Source organism: Mya arenaria, chromosome 13, assembly GCF_026914265.1.
Source record: "Mya arenaria isolate MELC-2E11 chromosome 13, ASM2691426v1".
In the NCBI taxonomy this organism is placed as follows: Eukaryota; Metazoa; Mollusca; class Bivalvia; order Myida; family Myidae; genus Mya; species Mya arenaria.
This window is the reverse complement of record NC_069134.1, coordinates 4,694,894-4,715,486: the sequence shown is the minus strand read 5'-3', so window position 1 is coordinate 4,715,486 and position 20,593 is coordinate 4,694,894. Positions and strand designations below refer to the sequence as shown.

General features: G+C 34.6%; 1 protein-coding gene across 3 annotated transcripts; it reads right to left on the bottom strand.

Moving 5' to 3' along the window:
• Positions 1–2,439: 2,439 nt before the first annotated feature.
• Positions 2,440–19,146, bottom strand: LOC128214133 (T-cell-specific guanine nucleotide triphosphate-binding protein 2-like). Of its 3 annotated transcripts, none has more exons than XM_052920405.1 (6): positions 18,914–19,144; positions 13,830–13,920; positions 10,259–10,330; positions 9,228–9,263; positions 6,638–6,696; positions 2,440–5,841 (listed from the first exon to the last, which is right to left on the bottom strand). In XM_052920405.1, the coding sequence occupies exons 2-6, from the start codon at positions 13,912–13,914 to the stop codon at positions 4,648–4,650; spliced, it is 1,446 nt and encodes a 481-aa protein (XP_052776365.1). In that variant the 5' UTR covers positions 13,915–13,920; positions 18,914–19,144; the 3' UTR covers positions 2,440–4,647. The 3 variants fall into 3 exon arrangements, with proteins under 3 accessions (XP_052776365.1, XP_052776366.1, XP_052776367.1); XM_052920406.1 differs by lacking the exon at positions 18,914–19,144 and adding an exon at positions 14,693–14,767; XM_052920407.1 differs by lacking the exons at positions 9,228–9,263; positions 10,259–10,330 and having other exon boundaries at positions 18,914–19,146.
• Positions 19,147–20,593: the final 1,447 nt, after the last annotated feature.

Here is a 20,593-nt window from a genome sequence, read left to right as displayed (position 1 = left end):
TTTTAGATTCGGTATTTATATACACGACAGAGAACATTTTGATTGGGAAATAGTTTAAGCGGAGAGGTACTAAATGAATGTGGCTTGAAACTATGAATCACTTTCACCAAGTCTCGATTAACAGAATAGCAGAAGAAACATTGTAAAATGAAATGAATTCTTTGAGTTTCACAACTTGCAGTACTTCATCGTCGAAAGACGCCTACGCCGCTGCTAGCCTCTTTAGCAAAACACGGTAATCGGAATGCCTCATCCTGTCTGCCAAAGTTGGCCGAAGACCAGTGCGTATTGACCATCGTTCGACACCCATATCTATAGATTATTACGCTGGATCTTATTTTTTATCGATGTAAAACAAATTGGTTTAACAAAGCACGCATACAGAAAACAAATGTAGTTTCTGTTTATCAGTAATCTTCAGATTCTTTTGAATTTATTACTATTTTAATCACTCCATGTACGCGGTATAGAATTTGTCTTAGGCGGTACCTAACAATTCTTGATAAACATCCCTATATATTCTAGGGCAGTAATGTCAGGTGCGTCCATGCTCCCGGTTCATTGTTTTGAGTGGAAAACGTCCTCGATTCGGTGAGTATTACCACTGTTTTCTATATGTTTCAACGATAATTTTTAGAAACGACCTTGTGCACCGAATGAAGAGCAATTGATCGTTTACGAAGACGCTTGTTTTAGATCAAAATAATGTCAGTATTAAAATATTTCGTGAAAACAATGCAGGTTCTTTCTAGGCTTCCCGACTCACCCAATGCATTTTTTGCTTCAAAACAACTATTTAAGACCGTTCTCTTGCGTACAAACCCCACCCGAGGCTTTGTTTTGGACAATAACAGTATTTCTATTGTTTTCCGAATGCAGACAGCCAATTTTGGAGTTAAATCGGTTCATTTACGATAATGCTTGCTGGTTACTGCATTCTGCCCTTGATATTATGAATGAAGAGTATTGATGGTGGAGATTTGTGCTGTTGGTTCATGTCTCTGAATTGTGATTGTTTGTTTTTGTGTTCTATGTCTTTGTCGTTGACCCTGTGCCATTAACTGAGGTTTATGTTTAAACCTGTTTTTGTACGTTTTTTATATAAATATTAGACATTTATTGAACCATTTAGTTGAATTAAGTTCAACCGGACATGTTCTTTACGTTAAGCAGGTTAACAAAAATGAGTATTCAAACACACACACTTAAAGTTCAACAAATATATCAGGAACCGTTTACACAAACATTTCTATATTTGATGAATGTTCTTAATGACAGTCATGATACGAAACTTTCTCTTAAATTTATATCTAAACTTTATAATTCAACAATTATGATTATTTGATTTAGATGTTACGTTGAAAATGTAACCTTACATATTTATTTGTCCTCACTTTTATAGAACATGTAGTAAAAATGACAGGGCAATGATTTCGACTATCATCTCGCACTGTCACCCATTGTCGCATTGTAAACTCTTACGTCATGAAATTAACAAAACGCTAAAAATACGCCGCCATGTTGATTTTTTATTCATTAAACTGGCATTGCAACCTTAGAAAAATATATGAAAATGGCATATACGCTGCGAATACGGGAATTACTGGTAGCATTGAACTGAAAGTCTTTATCACCTGAGCGCTTTGTTTACCAGACGACAATAATTACTGTAGGTATGATGTCACCATTGCGTCAACTGTACTTCCGTTGTGTGGAAAATTCTCAATAAAAAAATGTTTTTATGACTGATAGACATGTTTTCACATGCTCAATACACTGAAAATCAAAAATATCATTATTCCTGAAACTTTTATACCTTGGGTATCTATTATGGCTTGATTTATCATTTAGAATAGATATTTAAGCATAAACTGCTGCCCTATAGTTGAAAGGTCATTTTGGAAGAACTGTCATGGCGGACTCTGCAATTTTTAGAGTTTGTGTCTAACGTGGAGAGATTTTTCTTAGGAATAACTTGACCCCCCTTATTAGTGGCTCAAAATATAATTTAGAGCTTGTACTTTAAGAATATATATGTTTATCATAGTCTGCATTCGCTCGAAATGCCTTTAAATGTTGTCTAAATATAATCAATTTACATTGAATTATAGAGGAAATGACAATGGTGGTGTGTAACCTGTATTAAAAAATGAAAGCCAGATTTGCAGCTGTCAGTGAAAATGATTTTCTGACAACAGAAACATAAAAAATATTCAGACAATACACGGATAATTTTCGTAGGGGTGTTGCTCGAATACTTCTAAAATTCTACGGTTTTTGTTCAGTATAACAAAATTGATATTTACTGTCTTGAGGGTGACAGTTGTCAACCTTCGGATAATAATTCGCCTCGGTCGTCAGTATTCAACTCAGGTTGAAAAATGTATATACATGTATAATTTAAACGGGACAGCAAAATCAACAAAGATAAAACATACGCAAGGTGAGAAGAAATTTTATTTTTAAGAATGATAAGTGTACACTGAAATTGACATGATCCAAATATGAATGAAAATAACTGCGCGTCATGACGTCAGTAAACATCATCGCACGTGTTTTGTGGTGAAATGTACAAAATATGTTTTCATATGTTATTTTTCACAAAAATGTTATTTAATGTATGTTAGAAAAATATCAATCATGTGTGTCAAGTCCGGATAGATTAATTCCGACCCTCGGGCAAGCTACAAAGCTGGTAACTCGACAAGCCTCTTTACCTGGCAATGTAGGTGCCCTCGGGTGGGATTTTCTATCCGGCCCGGAAACACATGACAGATATTATTAATATTAGAAAGTACAGTTTTTATACAGTTACAGAGTTTCCTTGTGAATCGAATACGAACAATAACACGACATCGTTCGACAAAATATCATAAAATCAATGCGGTTTCCTTAATCATTCCTCTTTTCACATAATCACCGATCAAAATTTCCTGCTCATACTTCAAAAATCAAGCATCGATAATAAAAGTACCTCAATACATCGATTCGATACAATAGCAAAATACTGTTAAGATGATTCTATGATAGTTTTTAATTCAAAATGGTAACTATATTTACACTTTAAATAGTATTAACTATCATTCTATACTTTTATTCCGTCTCTATCATGTATATTATTTTGTAATTATCATGTTTCCAGCAGGACTTATACTATGTTTTATACTACCTTTTTAAACAAACAAACCAAAATCAAGAAGTTCATAGCATATTTAGCTAGTGTCACACAAATAATTGAAACTTTTACTGAACAAAAAGGACAATCGTACCTAAACCGGCCAATAAGTTCTGGTTTCGAAAAATATATTATGACTTCTCAGAAATATTAATTCGGAAAAGTGATCGTTAAATACGTACATTGATAGCGGAAGGACAAAGAAGAAGATACATTGATAAGCATGTTCCGTCTCATTAACATCAACAACAAAATGCTTACATATTTTGTAACATTTTAACAAATTACTTAAATAAACTTTGAACATTAACACTGAATCATTCGATCTAAGTATGACTCAGTTCTAATCAGTAAGTGATAACGACTTGTTATGTGGTTTACAGGAAAAGGAAATGGAAAATATTTACTGGCCAACAAGATGAACTAAAGTGTGAGCAAATCAATCACCTGGAACATGAACGAATGAACGACTTCTTCTTTAGCATTCTTTAAACAAAACTGTCGACCTTTTTTTTATTTTTCACAAAAAATCAACCACAAAAAACTGTACATGTTATACCTGATGAAAAGATGACATGGTCAGAAAAATTGCTTATACAATTAATTCTAAGACCTAATTTACATTCGAATTTGACCTGACTCGTGTTATAATTATTATCAAACTTATTTACTACTTTGACACGAATCTTGGCAAATCATTTCATTTAAACAACAATATTACTTATTGCTGTATTGGCAAACATTTCGTAAATGAAGTTCTATAAAAGATAAATAACGGTAATAAACGAATCAAAAATGAATACATTTAAACGAAATAGATAAAAAGTATGAAACACATAATAATGAACTTCTTTAGAAAAACGCAACCGGCAATGAAACAACATTCTAACGCAAGCAGCAAATATAAATGATTATATGGCATGTTTCTTTTTTGTGCTATAAATTGAATGAAACGATTTCAGCATACACTCATGCGTACCATTTTGATAAAATTTGAAAGTTTATTTTATGACAAAACAAAACAAGACTTTTAAACGCCAAAAGTGTTAACAATATTAATTGTTATTTGACCTCAAGCAGTCAAGTTTTATCTGATATAATACTTTTCCAACCATGACATATAGCTCATGGACACCATCGATCTGATAATAAATAGATGGTTTTCTGACAGACGAAATCCAAAAGATTGCCGTGTATCCAGTGTAAGAAAGTGATGAGTTTCTTTACCACAAATTGTAGAAGTAACCTATTCAGTATGCCAACGAAACAGCAGGGCCAAGCTCAGCAATATTTACAATTATCAATACAATACACTTCTTACAATAAAAACATTTACAAACATAACAAATGTCATTTACAGATCTGTTGTTAGAATTTGTAAAAATAAAATTACACACAAACGTTTTCAAGCAGAAGTTTCGCTTATTTACACGGGTTCAAGGAAAATGACGTTTGGTTCGCCTGTACCGACTCTAATTATCGGATCCCTCTAAAGCCATGGTCATGTGCATCTGTAGGTCATGTGTTTCTTTGGCACATATGTCAAGGAATGATTTCATAAGAAAAGCGCATTGCTTTTGGTAAGCTTTGACCTTTAACATGTCTCCAATAATTGGAAGTGTATGCCAAAGTTTTGGTTCAATTTTTTTAACCACCCTATAATACATGGCAAACCTATCCTCGGAATCTACATATATGTGTGATTTCATTGCCAACTTGGCCAGCAATTTTTCGAAGTCAATTTCAAGACGATTTGCGATGATTTGAAGCGATTCTAAATTGAGTCCTAGCTGCGAACGATAAAATCTGCACTCCTTTAGCAACACGTCTATTTCTGCCGGATATTTGTTCGTGCCAGTGTTTGCAAAGACGGCCGCCACTGCAGCGGTTTTAGAAACCAAGCTGATTCTACTTTTCAAAATAGCGAGCTCCCTTTGAACAACTTCGTTTGTGACCCCAGTCAATGACATGATCATTGCTTCCCTTTTAATACGGGAAACCTTTTGGATCAGTTTCGAAAAGATTGTACCAAAATCAAAAGCTGCTGTGTCATGGTTGTCAACAAGATATATATCTGCATTGGATATCTCGCCTTTCAGAAGATTGAGCCTTGCATTGTCTCTGACTTCCTGCTGCAATGCGTGCATATCTTCCGCAGTCTGAAGTTTGCGTCGTCCTTTTTGGGAGGAGCGAAGATCATCGTCGATCTTTGTTCGTACAAAGAACAAGTTAAAATTTGGCTTCAACTTAAAAATTTCCTTTGCGAGCCAAATGTCATTTTCCTTAAACCTCGACGACGACAGGAGCAAAACAAAGTCAAAGCGGTTTAAATCGACTTCCTGCAAGTAGTTCTCCCGCGTGAAGTTTAACGTTCCTATTCCAGGCAAATCCCAAACCTGAAGATTTGGATTGTCAGGGTGGTCGTAAGCTGTGGGTTTCATAGTCGTTTCGACGGCGGAAACTTCAGCTGCCCCAGGGTCATCAGCCATTAACCCCCTGATAGAATTGATAAAGGAAGACTTCCCTGTGCCAGATTCCCCTGTGACAGCAATATTTATTTTGATTTTTTTCCACCCATTGATTGTCTCTTCTAACTTTTCACGAAGAGCTGTGTATCCCGTTTCCTTCAGTATTCGTCTGTATTCCTCTGTTTCGGTATCCGATATCTGAAAGAATTCCATCAATTTCACTTAGACATGTACTATATAATAGTTTGTACAAAACTTGTATGTTAATGTGAGTAAGCCAAAATCGAAATATATATTTGAGAATCTCTCATCAGTGTGTGTGTGTGTGTGTGTGTGTGTGTGCGTGTGTGCGTGTGTGCGTGTGTGCCTGTGTGCGTGCGTGCGAGTGTGCGTTTTGGTGGGGGTGTAGATTACTGTTGACCTCGGCATTAAAATAATAGCTAAGGAAAAAGTCAGTGGGTGTAATGAAACTAGGTCTATACTGTAATGGTAACATACATGTTTACCCGGACTGGATTATTCGGACAGTAGAAACGCCATATTTGAGATAGATATTGCAATGTATTCATGATATCAGTTTGGGTGAAGAACTTAAAGGAACTGTGTTACTGATGGTAAACAACGTTACTTTCTTCGATTTGGTAGTGAATCGTTTCCTAAAGACAAGGCTTAATTGCATAAGATCCCGACAACAGCGTACAGATCAACCGAAAGACGTACGAAAGTGTATGTTATCTATTCAATTCACTTTTATTGAACAGTATTGAATGAATACATAACAAAATGAATGGAAAGGAAACACAAACGTATTATAGAAGAAGATACTAATTGATTGTTGTGCGCCATTATGAGATAATTAATCTTGAGGCACTTATGGACATCTTCGGGAGAGCTTAGCATTACGGCGAGTAGCAACCCAGCATTTATTTCTAAGTATATAATATAATATCAAGTTGAAGTAAACAAGTACACCTATGTTCTGGTTTTCACTTACCACTTTAAGATCATCAATAAAATCACTTCCCAACTCGTAATCTTCGTATTCCTCTGTAACTAAAACATGAAAAAATGATCATTCAACAAAATATCGATACATTATTGCATTTTTATAAGCATCTTACTCAAACTAACTATTTTACACTTACACTACCTTTTCATTTCGGTCTAAAGCTATGAAAATAGTTATATTTCTCGAGTTGAGAAAGTCATGGTAAGTTCTTAAGGTATAATAATATAACGGAAAAGACAGCCAGTTGAATATGTAACGAAGACCCAGTTGAGAGGCACACTAACATATTATGGTGAGAAAATTGTAATGTTCACATGTATGTTATGCTTTCCGTTGAAATATGAAGTTTTATCAGTGAAATAACAGCAGTAAAATCAACCTTTCGATAATTGCTATTTGCACTATGGTGAAAATAACAACTAAAAGAAATACTTTTATTGTCAAGAGTTGTTACTTTTCTGCTTAAAAATGAGAAGTTCACATTTGAAACAACAAAACCTCTGTCAAATAAACAATTTTAGATGAAAGAAGTATTATGAGTTTTATAACAGACGTGTTTGTAGATAAACAAAACATACCGATTATTATGGAAATCTTATTCCTTTTTCAACATTTTCTTGAAGCTCCAACATTTGTTTTGTTTGGACATCATAACAAACAACAAATGTTTGATCATAATTTAAATGTTTTATTATATTTTAGGTATAATTTTAAAATGAACTTCACGGTAAATTTACACAAGAAACAGGCGTTTAATCAAATCGCTTTCTTTAAAACATTTCATCGCCTTTTGATATCCGGAATACAAAAGATGATTGTTCAAATAGCATAAAGTTGTTATGACAGTGAACAAATCCCAACAAACACACTCCAACAGAATTAAAAATATGTTGTTGTTGTTGTTGTTGTTTTGTAAATTTTAGTTGTTAGAATAATTAAAAACAGAACTTATTTTTTTTGCGTAAATATCTGCGAATCAATGATATCAAAATATCGGATCGCAGATTTTCATATTTTCGCTCGAAAATTAATGTTTTATGGCTTTAACCGTTACTAACGGTTTAAGAAAATGCAGAAAACATCATTTCTTTTCTTAAATATAATATACTGCAATTTGATTTTTTGTCAGCAGTGTCTGTCTTATTTATCTGGTTTCCAAAGATTTTCGCCAAAAATGGCTCGTTCAAAGACAAAAAAAAATGTCAAAGTTTTCAATCTGTGAGAGTGTAGCACAAGGTAACATACTTGAGTATAGATCGACCATTTTGACCTCTTGATGATAAGAATGTATCATTAACCAAATATTGTTTTACACAGCTCAGAATGGAATTATTAACTGTGGCAAAAGACCAACGTCAAGTAAGTGCAAATCATTGGCATTTCAAGAAGGCAGACATTCAAATTTCACTAAGAGAAAATCCACTATAGTTGAAATGTCCTACTACACGTTCTTTAACATAATATAGTGTAATACAGTAGAACTGGGATGTTTCAGTGATGTAATTCAAACGTAATTCAGTAACTTCCGGTAAATGAGCTTGCCAGACGTATTAAACAAACGTAACCACTGAGTAAGTCCGTCTTGCTTTAAATATAATAATTGCTAACACGATTAATATTATCGAACAGTTAGTGATTCACGAGTAACACCTTTCTTGCGTCCATGCATACGCTTATCACCTACATATGTCCATTTTGCTTTAAACCTAAGGATGATTTAAAAACCTTGTATCCTCCAAGAATTCAAACGAACTTTGATCTCTAGGAAAGAAATATCCATAGGCAGTAGCTTGTAATGTTCATTGGAAAGAAATACACGCCATAAACTTAACGACGATGGAGGGTTAGGTTTGAACTACATGGACAAAAGGTTTGAAACTGTTTTCATATTGCAACATAGTTTCCTATATGTTCAAAATTCCAACCCGCAACTACCACCCCCCATACCCACTCCCACATGTATGATAGCAACGAACAGGGCAACATTTACACGTCTGATATTTCGAGATTGTCCCTGTAGTTTTCGTTGTATTGTCTTTATACGATTCGACATCAAAATAGCCTTTAAGTTCGCCAAGCAGTGCTGTAGTTCGCCATTCTTTCAAAGAATTTATTGATATTATTTTAGTTAACTGTTTTCACTATTCTTTTCCAACTAAATTACAATTTATTCACAAGCACCACAACATTTTCCTTCGTACCATAATGTTCACAAAATCGAGCACGTAAAACAATTACGGTTTTATCATTTGTAACGAGGCAGCCTTTTGTCAATACTTATGTGAAAAACTACAGAAACAAGCTCAGTCACCAAAAGTTGAAACCTAAACCCCGTTTAAATGTTTCAAACCAAATGTTTTCACTCAAATGCTTCCCTGGCGTGTTATTGCGCGGTTAGATGATTACTTTTCAGATATGAATTCATGAACTGAAACAAGATAAAACCATCTCTAATATATAAGAGATTATACATAACTTGTCTTTTGTGTTCGTTGTGCATAATATCAATACATCGGGGATGCAGAAACTATCACATATAAGATTGATAGTATTAAAGGTTAAATAATTCACAAACCTTCATTAGTAGTTGTAGCTTCTGCTCCGCTCGGCCCTGTAAAGGGAACGATAACACTTCAATTTCGCCGGGTAAACTGTGCATGTGCATCAATATAGAGGCATCTAATTGAATATTTAAATTACACTTATTAAGTGCTTATTTGAGACCAAAACACGGTTTATGCTTTCTGCGTTTCCAAATACCTTTGTCGTGTATGTTACCAACGTTTACACCTCTTTGCCAATCAAATCTGCGCTACTATAGCTATATGTCTACTTCGTTTTATACCAAGGAACTAGTATTTTATCATTATCAAAGTATTGCAAATAATAAATATTACAGACGCCAACGCATTAGCCGATCAGTTGCATTACAAAATGAAGCCTAAATGAATTGTTTTAAAACAAACACAGTCCTATATTTTCTGGAGGCAATTAAAAGTATGATTATACCAACATAAACCTTTCTCAACTACTACTCATACACAAGTGGAAAAAAATGAAATCCCGTTGCCTTTAGTTTTGATATAGAGATTGTAATATTATGTTTCGCTGCTTTTTTTTAAAAATCTCGTATGCCGCAAATGTTATACTAGAGGCGACAAAAACAAGTAGTGTTCGTAAACAATGTATGTCTTTCAAAAACCTTTGAAAAGATTCAACAGTTTCTAATTATTCTGATTTTCCTTGATGTTGGAAAATATCAACTATCAAACGAATGTATAGGGGGAAATATTTTAGTCGCTGTTTAATGAAGGTCATCATATTTTTTATCATTAACAATGTACCAAAAATCTAGTAAAAAAATAGTCAAAATGTGTGTTTACAAGTCAACCGCCATAAAAGAGAATGTTGGATCAAAAAGTAGGTTAAATGATTGAAAACCTTGTTAGCACTCTCTCTCTCTTGAGTCCAAATTATGTTCCTGCTTATAAAGGATTTTATTATTGTCAACCTTAACATTGTCCTATTTGTCTTCCTGTTCATTTTGAGTTGTTGTTATTCAGATGATTACACTTATACAAGCACAAAATATACTTTGATAAATACCATCCTCGGATTCGCTCTCATCTTGAATGTCCAGCGACGAAATTGCTATAGTCGCTTCGTCATCTGATTCATCTGTACCAAAATAAAATAATGGTGTTGGTATTCGTTACTGTAAATCATTTATGTTTTAAGGGTTCAATTTGGGCCATTTTCAGAAAATATAGCGGGTGTACCTCTGCTGCAGGCAATGGAAACCTTCACTTAACTATTTTCATTTATTTGCATTTCGCTCCTACTTCCCCTTACCATTAAAAGGCATTGATACATACCAAATTAGGTATGGATTTATACACCACGCTATTGGCTGTAAGTTGTAAGCGCCACAGTGCGGCGCTTTCATTATTGGATTAGCTTCCATGCAAGATAGTCATGTTATAATGGCGGACAAGGATATCAGTTTTGACCTACTGACGTTAGATTTCGAAAGAAATTCAGTCCAACCGACTGCGACACAAGTATTTTAATTAATACACATGACCTCAAAGAAATTCTGGAGGCATATATCCATAGATAGTTTTGTAATTTTTGAATAACGTTTTAATAATAAATCGCGTAAAGTATTTGAATAATTGTGCTTTGGCAGATTTTGCTGGGGCTCTAGTGACTTGAGTGCCATTGAATGCCATCAACAATGAACATGATGAGTTAAACGTTTCATCGCGTCGTTGTGAGAAACTATGGATTTATCAGCTTTATCCAATTGCGCAATTAGTTTATTTACATCTATTCTACACTCCTCTCTCATAAACCCTTAACCTTTTAACAAATACAGACACTCTTTCGTTTACTTCCGACCCTAGTTTAAATAAGCCTTGGTAACTAGCACATGGTATGATACGTTTAAAAAGCATACAAATTAAAATTAGTTAGCTTTATTTAGGTGAGACGAAGTTTATGTTTACAACCATATATAAAATACACGTTTACAACAGCATTTCTTGAAAATAATAGTTTTGGGTTATATACATTTTTGTCACAATTGACAAAATACATTTTAAGAACAATTTGTTGAATGAAAGTAATGAACAAACCTAACCTTTTAACGCTTTTTTGACTTCTTATACATTTCTTTTTACTAGGAAATGTGTACAAAACAAAGAATCACGGCGCAAATAGAGTCATTCTACAATATTCTGCCAAGTTGACATTTAGGCCAAAGATTGCATCGTTAAAGTACAAGCAAATCTAAAACATTTCACTCTTGTAGAAGCAGAAGATAGCATAGTCTTTTAAAGGCTTAGAAATATTCTGACATCGATTCTTTCAAGAATGTTATTTGGGAATTAATATCACTTTCTTGCTTGTTTCCATATTCGTGTCTAAAACTGACATTATTCTCGAGGATTTGGTTTCGTCTGCACCGTTCCAACAATATACAATAGGGCGAATTTCGGATGCCTAGTAAGTTTCATGAGCAGGGGAAAATATGTATAACTTACGCTGAAAACACGTTGTAAACGTAAACATTTGGCCTTGGAATAATGCAGAAACGTTATTTCCAAATGCAAGATAAATATCAAAACAAATCTCATAGTTTTGCCAAAAATGTATATTAACTCGTGTATTGGAATCTGCAGGCAATACCCTTTCAAAAAACACCAAAAGTATATGGGCCGGTCACAAGGATTCAACATCTAATAAAACAACAATGGTAGGGACAATTACATAGTTCACTTGTACATCGGATACATTTTATAAATTAATTGAAAAAGATGCATGTAGAATGCCTCCTCAATGTATAAAAAACACCGGGGACAAAAATATTTTAATAGCGGTAAACAATAACAAAACTAAAACACATAATATCCAAAGTAAAAGGTAGGTTGGTCAAGTCAGAAAAAGGTTACTGTGTCAAATGTCTTGGTGAATGCGTAGAAATATGATGCACATGCTCAGAAAAATGCACGCATATTGAAAGTTTACTTAAAAGAGTGTTTAAACTTATATCTCCCCTCATTGAAATATGATTAAAATATATCTGTTCACACTTAAACCTATTCAGCAGCGTCTTTGATGTCTTGCATCAAAATTCATCTTGTTTAACGATGGAACAATTTTCATACCCTGGCTTTTCATTTGCTCTGAATAGTTCTCATGACATGATAACATACATAAATGGTAAAATGTTCAAGTTTTATACGTAATACTAATCAATGAAATGAGTAACGTTCCTTATCAGAAAAATACAATTTGTAGAACGTAACCACTATGTATTCGTTAAAGTGACCAAATCCGGTGTATGAGCACAAGTTATACGTTGAAATTGTAAACAAAATTTTTAGAACAAGTAGATCCAGTATGTTCAGCAAGTTTTAGAAACCACAAAACATTCTGTTTAAAGACGTAGATGTAAACAGATGTAAAGTATGTAAAAAAATCACGTTTGAAATGGTATGAAACTATGAAAAGGAAAGTGAAAAAAATTACATCTTACAATGAGCAATGTACACAAGTTATGCAATATTGATAGACTATGATCTTTGAATAGACTGATAAATAACAATAAGGGTCAGCTTTGATCACGAATTGAATGATAACGATCGTAAATCTATAAAGTCTCTGTAAATCTAGGTCAGCCTTAAAAGGACTCGCTAGAGAACAGATACTCATTTTTATGGAACTTTAAACACTTCATTTTGTAAATTTATCAAAGCCTATGATCATTCAATTTTCAACACCCATTCTCACGCTTTAAATGGCAAATTTAAGGCATTTTCTGTCACATTTGTAAATCATGCATATCAATAGAGCTCTGGTATGAATTGGTGGAAATGTTTTATAATCGAAGAAAACGTTTTGGTATGGCGGATAATCGACCAGAACCGTAACATTCAAATTGTACACAAACGCCAGCATTTTTAATGTAAAAAGGATAGTTTTTATTGTTTCTCCGATTAAAGAATAGATTTGAAGCAGAAAAATTGTTCTGAACCTGCTCTTCACTTTTCCAAATCTGCTGATACCTATTTCGCGGAAAAAAATCATTTACGGACTCAAGTTACATTTGCAGGAGGATATGAATTGACAGTGCAGTGCATTTTGCTGTGTCTTACTGTATTTGTCCAAGAAAGTAATATTTTGTTAAACTCACCAACTATATAATGCCAGTTTACATTTCTTGTTCCATGACAAAGTTCGCATACAAACAAAGAACTATTTTTCAGTAAATTTGCCGTATTTCATTGTCGGATTTTGGGACGACAATTATGATTTTTCCTGTTTGTTCTCATTTAATGTTGTTTTCCTATGTAAATGTATACAAAAAGATCGATTTTCTTTAAGCATCTAATTTCTAAACTCACATACATTTAGAAAGAAACTCACGAACTAGGGGAGTTCACGATTATTCGTGTACTGACCTCATGTTTCTCTTACATCGATGAATTCCAATATGTAGTAATGTTTGTGTTCTATGTCTTTGGCGTTTGCCCAGTGCCACTAAACCGTGTTTACTACTGAGCTTGTTTCTGTAGCTTTTTGCATAAATATATATAAAAATATATGTTCTCAAAAGAAAGGTAAAGTAGAAAAGGGTTAAATGATTATAATAACAGTTTTATATGGAACCAACCTTGTACAACTGGTAACGTCGTGCCGCAATTTAAACAATATTTCCAGCTTTCTTTCGCACATTCACCACAGCATGGACAAAACATTTGGCCCTGAAGAGAACATTATTTTACATTTACCAAAGGCATAACAATCAGTAATAAATTACTTATAATGTATTGTCTATTCACAGAGTAGTAATCAGCAAGCAATACCCTTTCAAATTATATACGCATCATGTATTTTGCATGCGCTGTTGTGTAACACAATGACCCTCGCCAATATTAATGCATCTCTGTTTAGTTCATAATTCCTTTCTTTAGCTACTAAGTGATCAAAATGCCATAGCGTTTATTTTCATTGGAGCTTCATTACCGTTACCGGCAGGTGTCGATTAGATATTCTGAGAAAAGATTGAATGGTCAATAGCATTAGCATATGCTAAGAATGGCCCTATGACTTGAAAAATAATTATCAAAGGACCTGCCTTTTGCCAAACTCATGCGTTACTTGGTACCATCGAAGATCAATCGGCTTTGTGACATTTGGGTGCCTACTTAGATAGTCTGACATATTTGATTCACCTGGCTTGTATATGACATCAAAATCACAGGCTTGCATTTCATTCGCAACGGTTCGAGTCTGGCTGGCGGTTTGGACTTCCGGTTTTTGAATATGTGTTCAATGGCTATTGCGTCTGTTGTGACTGTGAACTTGTATTTTTTGCGTTTGGCCAGTGCCACCAAACCGGGTTTATGTTTAAACATTTTGCTACTGAGCTTGTTTCTATAGCTTTATGCATAAATATTGTGTCAAAGAGGTATATATTCCATTGTTCACTGAAAACATAGCCGAAGAATTCAAAAGTTTTCTTGCTTAATTCACCTTTCTGTTTGTTCAGTGTGAATCTCTTTCCTGAAGATGTCGTAGGGCGGCTGCCAGTCTACTGTCGTGTTGCTCCTGTGAATTGCCAAAACAATTATGTCATTGCTGATGTTTTTTACTCCTTCAAGTGAGGTCCGTATTTCATTTTGGAAAACTTTATGCACATGTTAATGTACAGTTTAGTCTTTTGTAACGTCTTAAACCAACATGTGAAGTGAATGTGGTTATGTTGCGTGATTTCTTTGAGATTTCAAGTTGATGGAATGCTTGATTTAAATCTAACATTGAGAATATTTTTTAACCATTTAAGTCTACAATTAGATCGTCAATTTTTTATATAATGTGTCGAGTCCTTTTAATCGCTTCGTTAGAAATGCCATGTCTTTACAGATACGTATTTCATTGATTTTGCTCTTCGGTTTCGGTGCTACGACAATCGATAATACCCAGTCTGTTGGTATAACTACTTTTTCGATTATGTCCATGTCCTCGAGCATTTTAAGTTCAATTTCAACCTGTTTTCGAAGGTGAAATGGTATTCTTCTATGTGGTTGTTCAACTGGTTGAACTGTTTTGTCGACAAATAACTTAATTTGTGTGTCTTTCAATTTCCCAATGCCTCTGAATACCTCACATTCGTCACATATTTCACTTTTGCTTGTCATTGAATATTTTTTTGGAACGACTTGCAGTGACACTGATGTAGAGTATGAAAACAGATTGCCACTGTTTCCTTTCATTACACAGTTCCAGAGATCGCGCTTCTTTGATTATTTCTTCTAAAGACATTTCTGATTTGAGTGCTTTGCGCCTTAGTCTTGTTGACGTACAGCCTTCTATAATTTGTGACTTAATTTCCTTGTCTGTGTTTGCAAACTCGCAGTGTTCTCGAAGATTTCTGAGTCTTGTGTGGAAACTGTTTAGCCATTTTTGGTAAATACTCAGTCCAACTAATTAATTACACAGCACTGGTTTTGTTTACACAGTTAATCCGCTTTTCATGTGTTTTACACATCTCTTCCTCGTCGCCATTGTTGTGTTTCAATGTATGTATGTAATTAAGACACTTAAAGTTTTACTACATTTATTCTTCAAGTGTATTACATGTGAGTACATTGAAACACAACAGTATTTAATAACAATTATTATTCAAAATGTTACGAACTACTTCTACTGATGTACTGGCATACATCCGAGTCACAATTACTTGGTATTTGGACTGCATTTTTGGCCAGTCGAGCTACCTAATTCGAGCGATTGGTCCCTAGGGTGATCTCTTGTACTGAGAAGCATAAACATGTGTTCTATGATACACATAATAAACAAATAATCGAAGTTTTCGATAAAACAACTGTATACGTCGCATGCATGTTCAGAAGGAAGTTATCTCCAAGGTGAAATTACTCAACAAGCACAAACTAGGCGCGTGTTCGCAATTTTCTTTGTTAACTCTGCAAAGAATACTATCTATTTACTGACTCACAAATCTTCGCCAGTAATTTTGAGCATGTACACCGGCCGGACCCGGCATGCGCTTTCAAATATACGCGCGAACGGGAACCGGGGATATGTTTACCGCGTGACTGGTACCCGTCCGCGCGTAGAGCCTAAAGCGCATGCCGGGTTCGTCCCTTGTGCATACTCAAAAGTGATCAGAGCCAAGATCATGCACAGGTGACATATAGCAACAATTCACGATCACAAAGAATTGTGTGGTTGTACAAAAGATGGCAGCCGCTATACACAGTCATTCAATATTTAGTGGTGCAAAACCTTGAGTTGAGCATTCCAAATGAATTGGAAGATGATGATTTTTTAATCCAAAACTTAACAGTTTTTCTGGTTTTAGACGATTTATTTTCAGAAGTTGGTAAAGATAAAAGGATAACAGATTTGTTCACAGAGGGATCTCATCAGAATTATCTGTCTGTGATTTTTATCAATCAATTTATTTGTTACCTAACGCCGCAACTGCCATTAATTGTACAACCAAACGCTTCATTGAATACCTAGTTGGATTATATTGTTTTTATTCTTGATGTTTTACCACAAGCTGGGGGGGGGGCTGAGATGATCATAGTGAATTGGTGCTCAATATAATTGTATTGTCTTGAATATAATTATCTTCACATAGCGGTATCGTTCCCGTAATCGGTGGTTGTGGTGGTGGTGGTGGTGGTGATGGTGGTGATGATGGTGGTGGTGGTGATGGTGGTGGTGGTGATGGTGGTGATGGTGGTGGTGGTGGTGGTGGTGGTGTTGATGGTGGTGGTGGCGTTCTGATCATCAGTGGTGGTGGTGGTGACACAGACGTTCTCATCATCGGTTGTGGATTCAAAGACACTGTCTATTATACATGTTGTTCTTTAGACCTATATACTCCTTTTATGTTTGATTTTTGTATGAACCTAGGAGTGAATTGACTTTTTTGTTTCATTCCCTTGTAATTATCGCTTGACCACATACATATTAATATATAACTGTTGTTTGTATGTATGATTGGCTAAAATGTGTTAATTACAAGCAAAATCGTACTGTAATGTTTTTGTTTTTCTTATAGTTTATGAAATACACCAATATATTACAAATTCATAATCATGGTCAGTAGTAATCACGAAATTAACACATTGTTCCACGAAATGCATCAAGAGGATTTATTATCAAGATCCTACACATATATATCCCTTATAAACGGTTTAAGTCTGAATAGATTTAACAAGAGTGTTTATATTCCTGTGCGAGAACCCGTTGAGTGTCTAACGCTCGTCAATTGTTAAGTTACATTGGTTTAAGTGGTGAATACTTAAAACGAGAAAACTAAATATTGAGGTTAATGACAATACTAAGCAGGTTATCTGCTGTACGAGGTACAAAATATAAAACTAAACTATTAAAAGGCCGTCTGCTAGAGTCTGACTCACTAAGATGGTCGCGCCTTATAAATGTCTACTAATAAAAAACACTAAAATAAGTGTCAAATATTACAGCGAACTGTTATCCCGCTATAATGACGGACTATAGGAAAATTCAGAACTTGTCGTCTGCTAATTGGAGCCGCCGGATCAATAATTTTAAGCCTGAGCGGCTTCAATTCCCTCATTTTTCTACCTCATTCAAGATGGCGGATTTACATTAATGTATAATTGGGTCACCGAGGGAATATCGACTGGATGAGCACATTAGACTACTTATTTTTAACAAATGAATATGTTATTGGATGTATAATGAAATATGCTTCATATGGTTTATGTTTCAAATTTTATACAAAAATGAAAAAGTTATATAAATATTTTGAAACTGATCAGAAATCAAAGTGAAATCCAGTTTTCGAGAAGTGAAATCCACTGATAACTCATTCATTTTCATTTATGAATAAAATTTACTATCATTATTTTACCTATTTTAATCAAATAAACCATTTATGAAGCGTATTCCAAAATCTTTACAATAAATTTATTTATTAATTAAAATGAATGTGTTCTGGATTTCACGTGAGATCCACTGGATTGCTGTGTCCGTATTTAGTCATATAATGACTTTAATGAATCATTTAAGATCAAACACTGAGTCAAATTACTGTGTTTGGTACACGGTGTTCCTTGGCTTTTGACGCTCGGTAATGCGTATGATTCGCGGTACAAAGGAACTAAAATGACATTTTTCCCTATCCAGACTCTAAAATGTCACCGTAGGATCGCGGTGTTATGACGATATGGTGCTCACTTCACGCACATAAATTTTACATTTTTCTCTCAAAACTGACCTGATATGAAAACGTATATGATGACTGTGAGTTCTTCAATAAGTTATTATTGAACATGTGATATTACATTCCAAAAATGCAAAATAAAAATTATGATTCGATTTTGTATTTCAAGTGCGCCGTGCATGGAAAAGCGTTTCTTTGTAAAAAGTTTACGGATTTATGGAAGGTGGGGATTTTTGTTGCTGTCTCTTAAAGTTTTAAAAAAATCAACATTTTTTAGTTCTTCATGTTTGCTATAATTTATGCTTATTTAGGACATTCATATCAAAAATAATATACTATAATAAGTACTTCCTGGTTGTTTTGATTTTTTCATTGTAATGATTCATGCAAACAGTGGTATCACAGTTTTACCTCTCGTGTGTTTGTTAAGTATTGTAACATAATTGTTTTAATATAAAGTTGTATTGCGTAAAATTGATTTCTTTGCCTAATGGAATAAATAAATATCTTACCAAGTCTCCAACGCCCTTCACGCACTATTGTACATGGAAGTCAGCTATAACAATGCAACTCGGCCATCTCCGGCAAGCTTCGAGTCAATTCCGTAAGATACTGGTCGACGTGTTCCGAATGATAACGCTGATGCAGTCAATAATACAAAGGCACTTAGGCCTAAGTGCAGGATTAAACGCAGGAAACAAAGAGATAGAGTAACGTAGATAATATAGACAGAGAAGGAATTTATGAAACGCAGATAACATACATATAGAAGGCCATGGAGAAACGCAGATATCATATAATAAGAAGGATTTCTTTGAACATTTTAGTTCAAGTATACACGTTGTCCTCAATATTAAATACGAATCAGAATAGTGGTCCATAATCACGAGTTTATTACACGTTATTGTATTTTTTATAATTTAATACTTATATTGATATATTTAAACTGGATGAATATAATGGAGTATGATATTGATGATATTGCGCATGCGTGTAAAATGACGGTTTGAAAATTCAAGCAGTGTTATGAAATGGATTGTTTTATTGTTTTATGAAGGATATGATTATTTAAATTAGCTACAGTGTAACTCTATGGACTTATAAATCACAAGAAAACGAAAAAAATCAACAGTTTCGCCAGGAGAACAACGACAAGAGACTCCAAGTAAAAGGCGGGAACAAAAATGAATACAAACAAAGGATATTATCAATAATAAAAACAATGACAAAGGTCAGAGTAGTAACAGTGGTATTAGAAATAGCCAACATCATCTACTGCAGACCCCACATGCACAATTTTGCAGCCCGGGTTACATGTGCCCTATAAATATTAACATGGCCGCAAGCCCATACCCGGTCTGGGGAACAACGACCTAGTTATTATGCTAATTAAGCGATTAGGTAGTATGGATAGTAAACTTGCTCGCCCAGATTCCATACAGTTTAGTGTAAACACCATAAATACCCGAATACAAAGCATGGATACAAAGATCAATGATCTTCAGAGCAAGGTGCGTGACATCGAGCGTAGTCGCAAATTCGCCAAACCTTACCCGAAATAAGTAAAGAACATAAAGACTTAGAAGTCTTTACCCCCAAAAAATGAAGTAGTTTGAAAATGAGCATAGGGTAACAGAGACTACGCTGAAATCTGAGATATTAGATCTACAATGACACAGTATGCGTAACAACTTATTGTTTTACAAAATTCCTGAGGAAAAGGATGAAAAGCTCAAAATAGACAATGCTACTGAAAAAATACGTCTGCAGAGAGCGCATTGGGTCGGTCCCTACTTAGGAGATAAGACCCGACCGATTTGGGCCAAGTTCTCCGAATTCCTTGATCGTGAGAAAGTTCGTCGGGCGGCAACGGAACAAATGGGGACACAGTACGCGATCTCGGAATAGTTTCCTTAGCAGGTTATAGAGCAGCGCTGGAAACTTATGCCCGTCATGATTCAGGCCCGGAAGGACGGCAAAGAGGCGTTTATCAAGGTCGATAAACTGTTTATCAACAACCACCTCTACCGCGGACCCTGTTAGGAATTGTGTGAGAATGTTCTTAAGTGCCTTTCTTGGAACGTAGAAGAACTTATTCGAAAATGTAGAAAAATTCATCGGAAGATTGTGTTGATCTCATCTTTGAGTATGACATAATATGCCCGAGCATTTCAAGAACTCAATTATTGACA